This window comes from Haliotis asinina, chromosome 9 (genome assembly GCF_037392515.1).
Source record: "Haliotis asinina isolate JCU_RB_2024 chromosome 9, JCU_Hal_asi_v2, whole genome shotgun sequence".
Classification (NCBI taxonomy): Eukaryota; Metazoa; Mollusca; class Gastropoda; order Lepetellida; family Haliotidae; genus Haliotis; species Haliotis asinina.
In genome coordinates this window covers 7345473-7364252 of record NC_090288.1, presented here as the reverse complement: position 1 = coordinate 7364252, position 18780 = coordinate 7345473, and the positions used below count along the sequence as shown (strand labels likewise).

Here is an 18780-nt window from a genome sequence, read left to right as displayed (position 1 = left end):
TTGTTTTTCTTGACTTCATCATTTGCATGTTATCAGTTTTGTAAATCCCAAATCCCCTACTTTTTTATGGTATATTTGAATGTTGTCATTGTGGCTATGTCAGCCTTACACAGTTATTTTCAGTATTCTTAGAATGTATCTGACAAGATTGGTTAATGTTCATTTTGTATAAAATTATAATGTACTTTTTTATAAACAAAACAGCTACAGTTTTTTTTATCATGACCATTTTTTGGAGTAAAGATGTCCCCAACTGTGAAGGGAAGAAAAACTGAAAATTTGAAATAGAGTTTATGTCTCAACATTTTTAATTTATGTGAAAATTAAGTTCAAATATTCAGTTTGTGAAGATGAATTCATTCTAGTCCAGTTTTACACACAAGTGTTTTATAGGTTTTATTTTGTTTGCTCAAAGCATGAAGTGTGACCAAAGTTATTTTTCATATATTTTAAGCTTAAGCTATTTTATAAGATTTTATTTCATTTGTTATGATTTAGTCCAATATGTGATTATTGTATTTGGTTCACTGAATCCTATCCATGTGTTATGCGCCATGTACTTAGTCCCAGCAGTATATTCTCTCTTGAACCTGTCATAATATTGTTAGAATTGGTTTCAGTAAACCATACTTGTTATAAGAGGTGACTGATGGTCAGGCTTGCTGAACTGGTTGTCACATTTCATTTCCAGTTCTCATTCTCACTGGAATGCCTGATCCAGACAAAAAGGCACTCTCTCCAGCTGCCTCTTCTTTTGTCTTCAGGCAAGAAATAATCAAACAAAACATCAGTTTGTCGTGCAGTCATTGTTTATGATCACAAGGGTCAATATTTGCTGTTAAACTGTTTTCTTTGTGTTAGTATTGATTTTTATTTTGAAGTTGATATGTTTTCTGTGTCAGAATATTTGGCAATGCTGGGTTGTATTTTGGATTTTGGTTGCATTGAGAGTGTCCTCCAATGGTATGAAATATGGGTTCTGCTTGAAGTATGAATGTTGGAATATTTTTCAGTAACTGCTTTTAAAAATGTACATGCCATATTTATCTGGTGTGTATGCTCTTATGAAAAATACAATCAGTGATTAGACAATCTTTAGGTTGTCTTCTGAAAGGACATGCAGAAAAATAGACATCTCAGTGATTAAGTTCTTTTAACAGCAGTTTAGCATTCAGTGTCAGATGGAACACTTAAAAGTGTGAGTTTATATTTTAGGGAATTTTTTGTGTTTTAGAATAAGAAAATAGCTTGCACTGAGTGAGTCGGTTTGGTGAGTAAGTGAAAAGCTGAGAGTGAGTCAGTTTGGTGTGGTGAATGAATAGCTTGCAATGAGTTGGTTTGATGACTGCGTGAAAAGCTGACAGTGAGTCAGTTTGGTGATGTGAGTGAATAGCTGGCATGTACGGAGTCAGTTTGGTGGGTGAGTGAGTTAAAAGTTGACAGTGTGTCAGTTTGGTGAGGTGAGAGAATAGCTGGCATTGAGTGAGTTGGTTTGGTGAGTGAGTGAGTGAGTGAGCAAAAAACTGACAGTGAATCGGTGAAGTGAGATGAAGTGAAAAAATTTCACTGAGCCCGTTTGGTGAGTGAGTGAGGATACATTGGTTATACTATGACTAAAACTCGAGGGGGGATTTACATGTAAATGTAGGGACATGTAGGGATACATAATGTATTTTGTAGATGTGTATATGATGTTTTAGATGAAATATTTGTATTAAGATATTCTCTTATACTTGTACATGACAGTTTTCTTTTTTACGTGATTTATTTATAGGTATGTCTTTTTATGTTGAATATCTAGTTTCAGGTAGTATGTATATATTGCCACAATGTTGTCTTGCAGCTATAGAGCTACAGGGTCTATCATGCTTGACACTGATGCCATTGATGTTAGAAATGCTATACATTTTCATGTTTTCATGGGTCTTTTGAAATAGTCATATATTTTTAGCATAAAATTTTATTATACGTTTTAGCAACTATTTTAAACTTTCGTTTACTTTGTTATGTAGTTTGTGGCAATCTGTTGTTCTGATTCATCAAATCACTGAGTGATCGTCCAAGAAAAACAAAAAATCTTTTTGTTTTCTTTGTTGAGGCCAGAAGCAAATGTGAGTGCAAGCTGCCAATCCCTGTGTTGAGGGAAACATTTGACATAAATGGAGTATTATCATAATGGAGATGTGATTATATTTTCTTATGTCCTCACTGGTTCATTATTCAAAGGACTTTAAAGTTCCTTTTCAGTACCAGCATTGGTGACTGTATCTATCGTATCTAGTTGAAAATTGTTAAATTTATAAGAAGCCACCCTCTGTAACTCCAGAATTAGCTTTTGGATAAACTCACACTAAAATCTGAAGGTGTTCCTGACCTAGATTTTTCAAGCTCTCTTAGTGCTAAGACAATCGTAAGTCAGTGTTAAGGTGTGGCACTTGCAACTGTCTTAGCGCTAAGAGAGCCTTGAAAAACTCGGCCCTGGCCAGTTTCAGAAAACTAGCATAGTGGTTTACAGTGGCATCAGTTTAAATGTAGCTTTTCAAAAAATCGTTTAGATATATTTCTGCCAATGAAACAACACCTTCTTTGGTTTCTCAGATAGTATAAATGCAGTTTTTCAAAAAATGGATCAGATATGTTTTCCCTTGTGAAAATGACACATTGTTCTATTTCTCAATGGCATCAGTATAAACGCAGCTTTTCTGCTGAAGTTGCCTGGATGTGACCCCTGACCTTGACCTAAGTGTGGACACCTGCATAATACCACGCCCTTTGCCTGCCGACCAAGGGTCTCCCTGGACATGGCCCCGACTGTGATGTTTGTGTATGTGTAGCTTCAGTTGCCAAATCCTTGTGTGTCTTCCTGTGCCTTATGCCAGCCAATGTTTACTGTATGTGGTCATATTGTATACAGGATGAATATTTTATATATGATAATGAAAACAATCCAGCAATCTGTATGTCTCTGGGTTTTTTGTTTTTTTTGGTTTTTTTTTTTTGTGTGTGTTTGTTTCCAATAATCATCCCGTGACTGACTGGAAACTTGCAATATTCCTTCCTTCCTTGCATACAACCAGTGAAGATCCCGGTAAGAATCGATATTCAGCAACCCATTCTTGTGGTAAGAGGTGACTAAATTAAGGTATCGGGAGTTCAGGCTCGCTGAGAGGTGGATTGTAGCTCGATGCTCATGCTGTTGACCACTGGATTGTCTTGTCCAATTTTGCAGACAGTGGCCATGTATCTCGCCTGGAATATGGTCGAGTGCAGTGTTAAACAAGAAACAAACGTTGTTGCATAAATTCTTCTTCTTCTTCTGATGTTCAGTATATTGTTTTAGAATTGGTTTCAGAATATCATTTTTGGTATTGTGGGGCTGTACATAAACTGTTGCACACTCTGTGATTGGCACTGAGAAGTCTACGTATATATTTATAATTAAATACGTTTTGAAATAGGACAGGTATTCAGAATTGTTCATATATATGCCGTATGAAGAAAAAGACGATTGCTATTGGGCGCATTGCTGTTCAATCCGTCAAATCACTGGATACCAAATTTAGCCCGCTGCTTCTACAAACTAAAAGTGCTTGTAATCCAGCCAAACACATTTAGCGGAACCACTCCTTTAAACGGCGTCTCCCATTGCCCGTCTATCGTTAGTGAGTCAATGCGTTGCATTACCAGAATCGGGTGCACAGATTCGCCTGTCGCGGAAATACCGCAGGGGTTTAGACCTGCGTTTCAAACATACCTCGTAGCAATAAAAACAGCTGTGGAAATGTAGCACCTAGCCTGGGTTGTATCAAATCATCTGCACCAGTTGTTGTTTTGGGAGAGGATATCTTAAACTGAGGAGGGGCGGTGGTGTAGCCTAGTGGTTAAACCGTTCGCTCGTCACGCCGACGACCCGTGTTCGATTCCCCACATGGGTACAATCTGTGAAGCCCATTTTCTGGTGTCCCCCCACCGTGAAATTGCTGGAATATTGCTAAAAGCGGCATAAAACTAAACTCACTCACTTAAAAAGGAGGATTTCATGAAAGAACCATGTTTCGATAATGGTGAGATGTAATATTGGTAGTGTAACAACAAACAAAAATCTGAAGAAAAAACGCACTAAGCGGAAGGTACAACTTTTCTTTTACTAGAAATGTCTGGTAAAAATTTTGTTGTTTTTATGAAAGGATTATTTATTTTCGAATTTTGTATTAAAAATATAATCTGAAATATATAACCCAAATGGTTTCAGGGCTGCAGGTATAATTGGCAGACCTTTGTTGGGGGATGTTTTGCAATATAAATCTTTATGATTCCTGTCTTGAAGCAATACTGAAACGCAAGGGGAGGTAATTTACCTTTTTATTATTATTTGATGACTATTTTACAAAACGATAAAGATTAAGTAAAGAACAAAGTGAAGCAAGACAAAATCCAGCATTTATCCATGAATACAATACTTTTCTGAAGAAGCGGCGTAAAATCTGAATGTCACGTCCACGAAAATCTGCAAAATAATGTACTGCTAAGAAGCCCACCCAAAATTGTAGTTCAGAATCTCTAGAGATTCGTCATCACCATACTCTATATCACTTTGCTGACAACCATGAGGCAAGTTAACATACTGGATTGTGTCTTCAGAGACAGAAGATGAGGGATGCAGATACAGTTTAATAAGATGTGGCCGCGAGGTGGATGATGACGTTTAACTACATGCTATACACCTGGAAATAATTAAGCACCTCAGTCTACATATTTCCTCATGAATTTAACATTTAAACTTGTATTCCATCTTTATTACTGACAATGCAGTGTTTTTGTATTCAAAGTGCCACTCCTGTACTGGTATACAGAATACGGAATGATCATCTGATGAAAAACACCTGTGGTAACTATATCATGGTTATGGCACTTTGACTATCGTTTCCACTGTTTTCCCAGCTGTTTCATATATAAGTACACACGAGCATCTGGAAATTTGTCCAACTCTGTTTTCATAGGTTTGTCAGCTCGAACTATACCTATGCTCGAAGGTACCATAAAAATTAGGCAAGTGTCACTTGCAGATACATTTGAAATGATACAAGAAGTTCGGAACGTAAATGATAAAAGCACGGTGCTTAACGTTCTTCCAGGTGTGTACGCCCTATATAAATTTACTGTGATTGGTCTATCTAACTGAAGATGTACAAAACATATATACACTAGATCAGTGACAAGGGGGTACATTGCTTAAACTCCTCCTGAGGTGAAATATTAATAATTCCAAGAACCCTTATACTTTCAGGACTGCTTCACCAACCGATTTATGTTCACAGTTGAATCAAGATATCACGATCTGGTCAAAACGAGTAGCCCTTGTAATTTCCTTTGCGACGTTGATCATCGAATTCTCTTGGATTTTTAAAATGGTAATTCATAACATTAATCCCTGATACAATCCACAGTAATTGTCTGAAGACTTCCCGTACAATTCCAAGAAAATGCACAGCATACAAGCAACCGGAACAACATACAACCAACCAGAATGTCCGATACTGCATAGAAAGATTGTTCGACCAATCACACATAGCGCGAGAAGCGCTCTATGGCAGTCCCCTTGCGCCATCTGCAGCATCGTCTGTTCTTGTCTTCAAGTCGGAACCGTCGGCTGTGAACCTCTCTCCGGTGATGCGGTCCTCCACGCGTCTCGGCTGACCAGCTCCCGGGGCAAATTTCTGGAGAGTAGTGTTAAAACGTTTTTATATAACTTCTCTTTGAGAGGCATTTAGAAGTTGGATCAGTAGAAAGTTAGTATAGTTAGATCGAGCAAGTGATCAATCAGTTGCCATTCACTTTGCAAACACACTTTTTATATCATTCGCTTACACAGAATGTTTCTGACCAGCAAATGTTCATCTCCCCCAAATAACGACTTTTGCCAGTACATTATCTTGTGTACATACATCTCGGTAAACAGGACCTGCGTTCACTCGTGTGGTGGGGAAGGGAGGCAACTCGTTTTACTTGAAAGCCAAACCAGCGCTAGTTGTGGACCTCTCGCTCAAAAGAATATTGCGTATCAGTCAGCTTGTCAACATCAAACTTCTCTCAAAATAGATAATAATGAATATGAACGGGCGCTGTGTTGAGGTCGGTTTGTCACTAGCATTCTTACTGGTAGGTCAGACCCAGTAATGTACCAAATGTAAAATGGCAAGTGATAATCAAGGGCGGGTAATTCAAGAACGGGAATGTATTCAGGTCTTTTTGTAGGTTTACCGAAATGCCAGCCCAAAACATGTACTTCTATCATTCATTAAAATAGGTTGTAAATGTAGGAAGACAATTTTTCATACTTTTTCTTTTTAATTCATGTTTTACAATAATGGAACGATAACAAAATAAGGGTGAACAACTTTTCTGTTACAGTGAGAGCGACGATCTATATTAATGTCCCTATTCAATGTTAGATGCAATTTTCAATGCTTCGGAAACATTCAAATTGAAGCAAAGCAAAGGTGATATGTGAAGCGTTAGTTGAGAACAAAGAGGTAGACATGCACGAAGCCCAAAGCCATGCCCAGACACATTAACGTAATGTATTAACGGAACAAATTTATTGGCTGCTATACCACATCAGACATAATTATTCGATACCATGTTGTAAATTTGCTAGAGCCGTCTATCATGAGAAATATAATTATGGCATATCTCTCTCAAGGCACCTATCCGAGCAGATATATTTCATGTATTTTATAGGCTCTTGTCAGATGGCGATATATTGCATGCCTGTTTCAGGTACCTATCAGAAGGCGATATGCTGTATGGCTGGTTCAGGCGCCTACCAGAAACCGATATACTGCAAGCCTGTTTGAGGATCCTATCAGAAGGCGTTGTATTGAATGCCCTTTTAGGTATCTATTACAAGGCATTACACTGCATATCAGACACCACTCAGATGACGATATATTGTAAGCCTGTTTCTGGCACCTACCAGAAGGCAACTTACTGCATGCCTGTTTCAGGCACCAACCAGAAGGCGACACACTGCATGCCTATTTGAAGATCCTATTAGAAGGCTATACAGCTTCCCTTTTTGAGGTATCTGTCAGAAGGCGATATAGTGCATGCCTGTTTCAGGCACCAATCAGAAGGCGATATACTGCAAGCCTATTTGAAGATCCTATCAGAAGACTATATACAGCATGCCTTTTTGGGGTATCTGTCAGAAGGCGATATACTGCATGTCTGTTTGAAGCACCTATCAGAGGGCGATATATTGCATGCCTGTTTGACGCACCTATCTATTGTCTACTCACGGTCGTTCTCATCTTGCTTACGACGACATCCACGATGAGGAAAATGACAGCCAAAATGGCGCCAACAAGCAGCAAGAGAAAGGCGACGCTGAGATCACGTGGAAAGAGTTTGAACACTGTTAAAGGTGCGTCTCTCTGTTTCTTGAACTGGGCGTTGGCATCCGGGTCTCCGCATCTCCGCGTGTCCCACCACTTCCGGTGCAGAGCTGTGAGCTCTCCACTCTCCCTTAACTCCAGTAGAGCCTGGTTAATCTGCTGTCCAAGACGGGATCCCTTCCGTGTAGCGAATCCTAAACCAGTAGGGAAGTGGCTGGCTCCGTACACCATGACATCGCAGTTGTAGGTCGCGAAGAAACTCGCGCTGGCAGATTCCATGAACATAGCGTATTCTCCTGTAGCTGATCTCACTCGCCTCACCCCCTCTTCGGTAGAATCGACGAAGGTCTGTCTGCTGTCGATGTAGTCAGCCAAACGTTGGTAAAGTTGGACTGGGCTTGTCCTCAAAGTTCTGTAGGCGTTACCTCCCCTGATGACCCCGACGTTTACCTCGCCGTCTGAGAGAAGGTCGTTTATGTCACGGAACGGCATCGATGGTAGTTTCTCCTGCCTCACCAACAGAAACGCCGTCATGTTGGCGATGTAAGCCACGATGGCGATTAGGACGAATATAAACCAAAATACCGCCAGTATGCGACCAGACAGCGACCTTGGCGTTTCTCTGTAACCTGGAGTTGCAGATAAAAAAAACCATATGAAATAATATATACGAGGTGGATATTGAAAGGCCATAGTTTCAGGTTGTAATCTGAAAACATGCTGTCTCTAAAGTTAACCTGTGACAGGTCTGAGAGATTCCAATTTCATATTTGTCGTCGTGGTCCAATATATACAACGTTGATGGATGAGTGGCGTCACTTGGTTCAATGATCACTACTCATCCCTTAAGTGATACTGAACGAAGAACGCCATTAACATGGTAGTAACGATAATGCAAACTGTATAAAATTGTGAGACTGAGACTGTTAGGTTATTGTAATCGTTTGGACAAGTGTAAGCGTCGCTCTTTGTGTTTGTCTATAAATTGTTGGAAAATCTTTTAGGGATCGGTTGACCTTTAGGTTGAAGAGTGTTAGAAATATTTGTTCGATGTCAGTTTTCCATCCTTGTCAACTGATACTATCTGTTGAAGAACATTGTTCAATGTGTATTGTTATGACGGGGCGTTGGGGCGTCTTGTGCTTAATGCGTTTGCTTATCCCGCGGGAGACCCAGTTTCGATTTTCCACATAGGTACAACGTGTGAAGCCCATTTTCTGGTGTCCCCCGCCGTGAAATTGCTGGAATATTGCTAAACGCGGCGTAAAACTAATGTCACTCATTTGGACAAAAATATAGTTTCCCTCACACAACCGGAAATCATACCGTGAACCGTTTCGCCCATTTGACAAAAAATGTGCCTGGGACACATTTCAGTGACTAAAACCCACCTTGCCATGTCAGTGTACTGAACACAAACATTAGTGAGTCCCTAAGTCCAAAGCTGTGTCTGGCGCCTCGGGGATCCCGTCCTGGGGGCACCTGGCTCCATTCGTAGGGGTCGAAGCGGCCGATGACGATGAAGAGGAAGGAGACCACGAAGAAGGCGACGAGGATGAGGAACCAGAGCTCTGTGGAGAAGGGTTCCACCATGAGACCCAAACCCTCCGGTGTGTGTTGAGGCTTCTTGACCAGGAGTCGCAAGTACTGGTTGAGATAGGAGCCACTGAAGTCCACTGCCGCGTCGCGTTCTGGAGTGATGGTCAGGTCCGAGGCAGCAATGTCTGCTTCCTGGAACAGATGGTATTGTCACATATACTGGAACTGAAAGCATATACCCTGGAATGGAATCTTGTGATGGATTTACTGAAATAATGAGAGAACGTCAGCGCGAGAGAATACCCAGTCAGAAGTATCCTTAGAAACAAATTCCGTTTGGAGTAAAGAAAAAAATAAAGTCGACCTTTGTTGAACTGATCACTGAAATTCAGAGATGACATCAAGTGTTCGCAGAAAGGTTCTACTGGCAGACCCCGTCATGGACACAATTGGAAGACTCGTCCTGCCTTTGGCATATTTACTAGTAGCTGTTACAAGACTGGCAATTCAGAGTATACAGACCTCTATCCAAATACTATAAAATCATACTGTCTAGTCGATGGGAATGTGTCCAAGTTCGTGAAAATCTTTCACATACAAACGTAAAACATAATTCACATTTGCTCTATTTTTGTTTCGACCGCAAATTCCATGGCAACGGCCTTTCGCCATTGTATGAAACACCAAGCTGCGATCTGTATGGAAGGTCACGTTTTGGGAGCCATAAATGTGAGGTTTAGGCGTACGTCCAGGGTTAGAATGTGATACAGTGTCCAATACAGGAAATATAAATAGGAATATATATAAATAGAAACAGAAATAGGACTTTGCGTACCTATCTGAAAAGTGGAAATTGGCACGGCTCTCACGCGGAACGCTATGAATTCACAATGTCATTTACAAAATGGTCAAATGTAAGCTGTGTTGTTCTTCTTTTTTCAGATTAACATTTTTAGGCCGACATTGCTTCTGACACTAAATGTCAGTCTAACTAGATCTGTGTCGTTACACCCATACTGTTACACCGTTCTAGAGCACCATGTTCCAGGAGACCAACCTGTCTCTGCAGCTCGCCGATCATGCCGTTCCAGACGCCCCTCGAGTCACGTGATCCGTACAGGCCGTCCGCAGATGGCCGAATGTCGTACCGGAAGCGCAATTTGGAGGCGATCTTGTCGAGGAGGTCCACCACGAAGCCCTCGTAACCACCGCCCTCCTTCATGATGACATAGGGCTGAGACTGTAACGCCAGATTAGGACATTAGAACGTTGAGTAACTCGTGTGGCCTTTTATCAATGTCTGGTTGCTATTCAATGTGCTAGTGGCGTAAGTATGGTGAATATCACATACACGGAACATTATGGTTCTTTAACACATTAACTCTCCTCTGTTTGGTACCAATGGAACCTAAAATGGGTAAATGTTTTCTTTGGGTGTATTCTAAGACCGTCAAGAAGACCTCAGGCATGAACTTCAAGCATTGTTAAAATGTTGCTACGTAACACAAACGTGACTACGGTCATCTACGCTATTGTAGACGAAGTTGAGTATTTTTCATTGCAACGGATTTTAATTTGAAAAATTTTGTTATTCGGTATCTCCTTTCTCTTTTGTTTTAATATTTTGTGGATTACTAGTTCAATTCATTAATCACTGTAAAATTGATGCCAATGAGTTTCAACAAATATAATTAGTGATCGAAGACAGTTCCAGTTGTTGTAAGTTCGGTTCAACGCTACGTGTTTTCCGAGTACGTATGTTGTAAAGACGACTTAATATATAGTACGCAGACTTACCGGGACGGTCGTCACCGTGTACGTCGGCGCTGATGGAGTGCTCATCGTCAAGTTGGGACTCAGCTGAAAATACAGACAGACTTTTGAATTGAACACTAAGATCCAGTTTAACTGGTTATTTGCTAAGATTACGGCCACTAAACGGGTCTGACTGATTGCATGTCATTTTGTTCCAATTGTGTAACTCGATGCTCAAGACGTCAACACTGGATTGTCTGGTCCAGCCTCAATCATGCACAGAAACTGGAAAATATCTCTGAGCGAGTCGTTAAACGACAGCCAAGTCAAGTACCAACATCTACTTCTGAGAACCTGATCGACGCAGCAGTCGATACATTCAATATATTGTTTCCAACTTACCAAATTAAGGTCCATAATGCCGCCCTGTCATATCTAGCGTCCATGACAAATGGATATTGCCGAGTTGAATTGACCCCAAAACAAACTTCGTTTAGTTATAATTATAATCCCGAAGGAAGCGTCCCTGGAACACTTTAATCGCATTCTCATTTCTTTATTACAGATTTTGTATATTTTGACCCATGTACTTTATACCTTATCAGGACAGGCCAACCCTGTTTTCCGGCAACACGTTTCAATACTGATTTTACGTTTTCTGTATCGTTATCAACACTCTTTTCCCTTTTACGATCCGTGAAGAACCCGGTTAGAATTGTTCATCAGCAACACATGCTTGTCGTAAGAGGCGACTGTCGGGATCGGGTGGTCAGACTTGTTGACACACGTCATAGTATCCCATTTGAGTAGATCCATGATCATGCTGTTGATCACTGTATTGTCTGGTCCAGACCCTTTTATTTACAGGCCGCCGCCATATAGCTAGAATATTCCGCAGTGTGGTGTAAAACGCACTCACACCGGATATCTTTCACGTGTCGGCAGACAAGCGATACAGATTGTTGGTGTCTGGGTCCAGATGTTCGAAGCGATAAGATAGTTGTAAAAGCCTTACATTGATTTACAACGATCTTAGCGCTAAGAGAGTTTAGGCCATGGTGTGTAATAATTACATCTGGTGTTTAATACTTACATCTAGTCTTACAGAACAATAATCAAGAGAACCGTTCTCCACATACGCGCGCACGCACACACATAAACATACAAAATTGTAAAGTTAACAAAAATATATAAGAATAAAAACATCAGAAATAGACAGTGGAAAACAACGTAAATACGTGACAAATAGAACAAACAGAATATATCAGGTTAACACCGGATGATAAAAGTACAATTACAACTGTCGTAGCGCTGCGATCGCCTTGAGGAACTGGCCAAAGACCTTATCTACTGCCGTGCAATGCTATATGAAGTCCACAGACATGTCAAAATATCCGCCTGGATATTTTTAGAGCCAAGAACCAAAGCCTATTTATTTACACCAATCTAAATATGGTTGTAAGGGCGGCGTTGTTTCCTGCTTTGACACAATATGACGCCAGTCAAGCTCCTAGCAAGGTTCTCTAAGCACCAATCAGAAGAATCTTTATGAAGACAAACAACCTTCCAGAAATGTCAGTTCCTGCCTATTATACTGTCAACATGTTGGTATTATCAGATGACAGTGCAGTGGGGGTCTGGTTATTTCTGGAAATGGTAGCAATTGTCAGAAGTTGTCAAGCCCCATGCACTTTGTAAGTAATCATAGGTCTTGGAACCTGCACATTGTCAGTTGGTTGAAGCCACGTGCTCAGAGAAAACTTTCCGCCATTTCCTGCTTATATCGATAAAAGGTATGTGGTCGGCGGGAAATGATATATTTTGTAGAAATATGTTCTTCAATGAGTTCCGTGAAAGGAAACGAATTTTTTTTGACACTTTCTTAACAATCGAGAGTTCGGGGATCTCTGCTTGTTTGAAACAGGATCCATATAAGGAGAATTAATAAATTTTAGCTGCGATGAGTTTGTGGGTAATGTTTTTTGCTGCTATTATCAATATTACAGCACCCATGTGGGTAATCGAACCCGGTCTGCGGTGAGACGAGCGTACGCCTTAACCATTAGGCTACCCCTTCGACTCTTTAGCTGCATGGGGAGATATTCTAAAACAGTAACACATTACTATTCGTAATAAGCAATAGTAGTACATCAACTCGACCTCTATTATTCTAAAGCTGTTTAACTCAAGGCCATGCTAAAATTTATCATTAGTCGAGCAGTGTGGATTACGGCTAATGTCTCTAATCTCTGATAACACAACTCTGACTTCACCAGATTTGACTCGGGTTATCTCATTAGTCTATTTGATGTTTAACGCAGCACTCAGCAGTATTCCAGCTTTATGGCTTCGGTCTGTAAATAATCGTATCTGGCCGAGACAATTCAGTGATCTACAGCATGAGCACCGATAAGCCTAAATGGGAATCGACATGTGTCAACCAAGTCAGGAAGCCTGACCACACAAGTATGGGTTACTGAAGATCAATTCTAACCTGGATCTTCCAGGGTTTAGTTTTTTGTAGACAACTTTGAGCAAATTATCTGAAAACTCCAAGCAAGTATACAATACGTTGACAAGCTTAGATTTTTTTCAGTTTCAGAACTTCTAAACAGGAACAGATTTTCTGGACTCCGTCATATATTGTTGGACGGTGTAACCAAATTGTTAATAGTATTTTCATTTAAGAATTTTAATTCTTCACTTCTCTTTCTGAAATGTTTCCACTGCATTGCTTCCACATGCTGTTTTCACATGATTTAAGCAAATTCAGTTTAAAATACGGCTTATAGCAACTCGGAAATGTGCCCCTCCCTGAGTCGCGTGTCAGAGATGATCTCACCGGAAATATGTGTGGGGTTCAGCCCTTTTAAATTGAGGTTTGTCAAGATGAATCGTGGAAATATAACCACGGAATAAAGCCATGCACTTCTGGTGAACATTCTCGTGGCACAGTTTACACCTGTGTTGAACTTTTGAGGAGGAAGGAACATAATTTTCACTGACAAGAACAGCATTAGGTATTAGTTGCCCCATTGTAGAGAGCAGTTTATTCCGTAACAGAAGATTTTTGTGACAGATATTACTCCTGTGTTGAACCATCTGTCGAAGCAGCCACAGTATTTCCACTGACGGGATCGTGCGTATAAGGTATATTTGATACAGTGGACTGTCTATTCCGACATCTGAAGTACCCGACAATATTAGAATTCCTGCATGTTTTAGGGGTCCCGGCAGTTTTCGTCTATATTATCATTTATCATTTAAACATTGAATTATCCGACACCTGTACATTCAGATACCGATCAGTATACCCCACTGAGAGTAATGTATTCCATAGAGGAACGGTTTCATAGCACAGATTAAACCTTAGACTCCCCAAGCCTCTGAGGTAATAACTAATCGTTAAAATGATAATTTCTTTGAAAACAAAATTCATATATGAGATTGGAGTGTACTGCCCGCTTATGTAGACTTGCCTATAGGGTCACTATACATGCACGGGCTTAGTACAGCCTTGGAAGGCTACGTAAGTTTAGCTAATAGGAGCACTATTTTCACTGACAAGAACATGAACATAAGGCAACTTTGCTACCTCCAATGGCACAGATTACACCTGTGTTGAACCATCGGATGTGGGGAGGCACACTACGGGCGTTAGGGTGGCTGTGTGAGTGGGTATCCTGTATCGGTCCCCGAGGACTAGAGACACACCTTCTATGTGGGGCAGGGCAGATTGGCTGCGGAAAGGTCAGAGATTGTCCGTGGCCACACAGATGGATGGATACAACATGCACGGCTAATCAGCCACACGTAGGGAACCACGACTTCTGCAACCCCTTTCCTAGTACACATGCCATGAATATGATCTACACTCAGAGCTTCTTAGGAAGTAGGGCATTGGGTGGAGTAATCATGACCCCAAAATACTGAAATACTTATCGCTGTAAAATACATATATAGTCAGCTGGTCGTGTTGGATGCTTAAAGAAAAAGATTTGGTTGTTTTTTCACATCACTGTTATTGTCTTAACCGGGCAACACTGGAATCAGATTAACCTATTACCACGACCCCATATACGCACAAATAAGGTCACCTACCAAGTACTAGTTGCAGTAGGATCTGTAAATCGTTTTGTTTTAACTTAGTTTGTACAACGTTCTCCTAAATGAAAACATAGTGTTTTCAGGAAGTGCTAGAACCTATGCAAACAGCAATGGCTGCAAGTAATTCCGCTCAGTCTTAAAATGGGCGGTTCACGAAACTTTCATCAAATACGCGGTTCTGAAATATGTCTCAAACAAAATTGTCATGAATATATATTCACTTAGTCGTCAAACAAGTCCGTCTACTGACTTGACATATCTCGGTAACCAACATCAGGCAAAGTTTGAATTCTTATATTTAATCATATAAAGTGTATTGATTGGAGGAGTTTGAACTCATGTGACATCGCATCAAGTACATTCCAGTCTACGCATGGCGTGGTGGAGTCAAAGAGTATTTTTTGAAGAAAGTACAATTCATAGAATATTAAGAAGTTCTCAAATTCGCCCAACTTTTGACATGCCATGTTGTGAAATACAGACACAAATATACATGTACAAAGTCATGCATCGAACTAAAACAGCATCGAACTAAAATGGCTGGACGTGTTCGTCTTTAATCAAAGGCGCCAGTTTAGCTAAAAATACATGTTTAAATGTAAATCATGTCATAACAATGTTATGTAGACAGAGGCTAACACGCCACGCACGAGGCGGAAACAAACTCCCAATCTGAGTCATAACATACTTATTCATATGGTGCGCTTACAATCTGATGTGAGTCTTGTCAGAGCCAAGTAATGCCTCTCCCCAGAAGAGATTTCCCTCTTTGCACGTGTCCTTCAGTAAGTGCGTTGGGAATTCCTGAAAAACTACTACCACATGTGTCAACACCCTTTCACAATAGTTTGGAACGCAGCAGAGAGAGGGTCGGCTGTCATCGAAACATGGACACCAGAAGATCGTGGCCGCCATCTTGAAATTCAAACCCCTTACCGGAAATGATGTAAGACATTTTCGAAAAGTTAGCCGCTGTTATTTCTGTCATCGTTTTCGGCGTAATAAGGTAAACCTATATGGTTTGTAGTCACTCTTTTAAACACGAGACTGTGATATTGTTTTATAAATGTACTGAACTCTAATCATTCAAAACAGATGGAAACAGGAGGTATTTCATGATGGTTCATGCTTTGCAGTCACTTCGAGACTTGACAGTACGCTGAAGCCGGGAGTATTGTTATAACGGTTACTCAGAGACAATGTTGGATGTTTCTTCCACATATTGATGGTACTTAGATATGAAACCATGACCTTTGAGTAAAGACCAGAAACGTGCTGCCCTCTGGAGGAGCTTATACTCTAAGGCTGTGGGGCTCCAGTTAGAAACGTAGCTAAAATAAACCATCCTGTACATGATATCCGTGCCATTGCTAACAGAATACCCCATGGTCTATGACCAGGTGCTAAAAAGAGAATGTATCTCATACACCACTTGCTTTATGCCAGGTGCTAAACTGAAGATTGCATGTCACAGATAGCTACAAATTACATAAAAAGGGTGGGTGTGGTTTAACCACGCTTTTAGCAATATTCCCGCAATATCACGGCGAGGAACACCAGCAACGGGCTTCACACATCACATGTTCTAGGGCCAGGTGCTAAACTGACGATTGCATGTCGCAGATTGGAACAACTTACCCATGGGAATTGCGTATACATTTTCGGGAGTTACAGCATGTCGGAATATAAATGTTTCTTTAATATCGGCTCGAAATGCGTTACAAAACATCCCATTGTGGTGGTGAAATTAAAATTTGCCTTCCGCACCTCACCACAAAATATATATTCAACAGTCACATTTTTCTGAATCTGGTTCTACGTTCCTATTATTTGTTTTTGAATATATCCAAGTTTGTCCATGTCCATGTGTTTATCACAACTTGTTTTAAATGTACTGCTGCATATCCTGTTACACGATGTTTGTAATTTAAGGTTTTTATAAACGAGGTCACGTGAGAGAGTTGTATGTGTCATTCATTAGCTGCCAGTCTGACAACACGGTGTTCCAACTACAAGTTAAGTCAACATGACATTCGGCAGCCTCTCGGGTGCCTGACATCCGTGGTTTCACCAATACATGTGCTTCTCGGAGGCAGGAAAACAGATTGATCCTTGAAATGCTCTCAGATGTATGGCACCTTCCCTTCAAGGCCAACGTCAAACAGATTGCGCATGTCGTTGTCACGAAAACGTCTACGGACGGGAACAATCACTGTCGATCGTTCGGAAACATTTTCCATTGGGGGAAACATAAATTATCGTTGAAATGATACGAATGCGTCATAGTGATGACACTATTTGTTCGCGAAAATACTACTGGTGGCACCTTTCACTCATGCAGTTTACATAGCAAGGAAGCTATTTGCCTGACCGTGTGCAGCAGTACTCCTGGGTGAAAGTTATAAAGAAACTAAGGTTTTCCTTAAGTCAAAACAGAAAGTCATAAAAAAGCAAGACATTCCTTTCTCAAAAACTTTTAAGTTTCATTTCAGGCTTAAGTTATTGTATTTTCATGAATACTCTCCCTGCCATCTCTGTCTTCCTAGACTCATGCAATCTTGGCCAGAAAATCCGTGAATTTCAAAACCACAGTTCGTATAAAATCCATTTTGATGTGCGAAGTCTCTGTAAACTAAACATCGGACCATTTAGAATCAATGGGTCAAGTGTATATTTCAGAGTTGATTTTTTATAATTTTTTTTTACTGTCCCTGATATCCCTGGACGCAATCAGTCTTGGTCAGAACATCCATAAATCAAAAAAGGGGAAAAAACGCTTGTACAGAATCCCAGAATCCCCATTCACGAAAGAAAACCTCTGTAACCTAAACATCGAAACATTAGGAATGTTTCAAAGACTACACCGTCAATTCTAGACTAACACTTACTCCCTGAAAATATATAATACTGATACTGATAGGAATAAACGAGCCCATTTGAATTAAAAAGGACTCCTTGTAAGACTGAACCTTACGAAATCTAGACTTCCTTCATTTAGTGCTTTAGCATTCCAGGAAGGGTTGGGCGATAAGAAAATAATTGTTTAATAGTTACTCAAAACAGCTTTTTTTTCATATTAACAACCAAATAGTATCACCATGGAAACAAAACTTTATGCCACCCACACGCGTTTTGTTCTGCAACAACAATCTCCAGATTGAGTCTTACCTTGACCTTCAGTTGAGGTTTGAATGTGATGAGTGACAGGTGCACGAGCTGAACACCTTGCTCTGTGATTTGAAACAAAAATACGCGTTGTTGATAATTTTGAAGAAGAAACTGTTTGATACCTTCATCTACCTTAGGGTCCGTTATACACGGTTAACTGTGCATAACTGATGAGGGAGACAACTCCAGTTTAAGACTTCTTCATCTTGTCCAACCGCCTAAACATCTACAGCTGGTGATACCGGGGGCAATGTATATTACATGGTCCCTGCTGGTACTTATTGCATTAAGAATATCAGAACAAATAATTGTTGTGGCGTCAGCGACTTCAAAATCATACCAAGCAATTCCGGATGAAAAAGCACAATCTATGCTTTCAGGAAATGTGTGTTGACACGATGGTACGACAGTGCTGTCTTTAGATCCCTTTTCAAAATACATTCTTCAAACTTTTATCAACACTGGAGATCGATTATAAGTATCGTTATAGTTACGTCGCAATCACAGTTTTAGAATAAAAACCTCGGAAAATTATTCACAAACTTTGGAAATGTTAGGTTTAGACTGCACAAAGAAATAAGCATACAAACACTTCACAAGGCAAGACAAGTGACGCATGAACGTAATACAAGTTAAAATCAAAATATTCACATGAACCGATATAAATATCTGAGATATAAAATCAGTTTGACTTACAGCCATTGTCAGAGTTGTTTACGTCCAAACCGAGAGCCTAAGTTGAAAAGGCCGCCTTCCCTTCTCCTGTCGAACTGAATACTGATTCTAGCGACCCGCCAAAAGTGCCCGCCAACTT

At 40.3% G+C, this 18780-nt stretch overlaps 1 protein-coding gene across 1 annotated transcript; it reads right to left on the bottom strand.

Moving 5' to 3' along the window:
* Positions 1-4344: 4344 nt before the first annotated feature.
* On the bottom strand, positions 4345-18780 carry LOC137295834 (glutamate receptor 2-like). Its single transcript, XM_067827392.1, has 6 exons — positions 18663-18780; positions 10734-10796; positions 9994-10176; positions 8789-9128; positions 7302-8026; positions 4345-5717 (listed from the first exon to the last, which is right to left on the bottom strand). Exons 1-6 carry the CDS (start codon positions 18666-18668, stop codon positions 5586-5588), a joined length of 1449 nt encoding a protein of 482 aa, XP_067683493.1. The 5' UTR covers positions 18669-18780; the 3' UTR covers positions 4345-5585.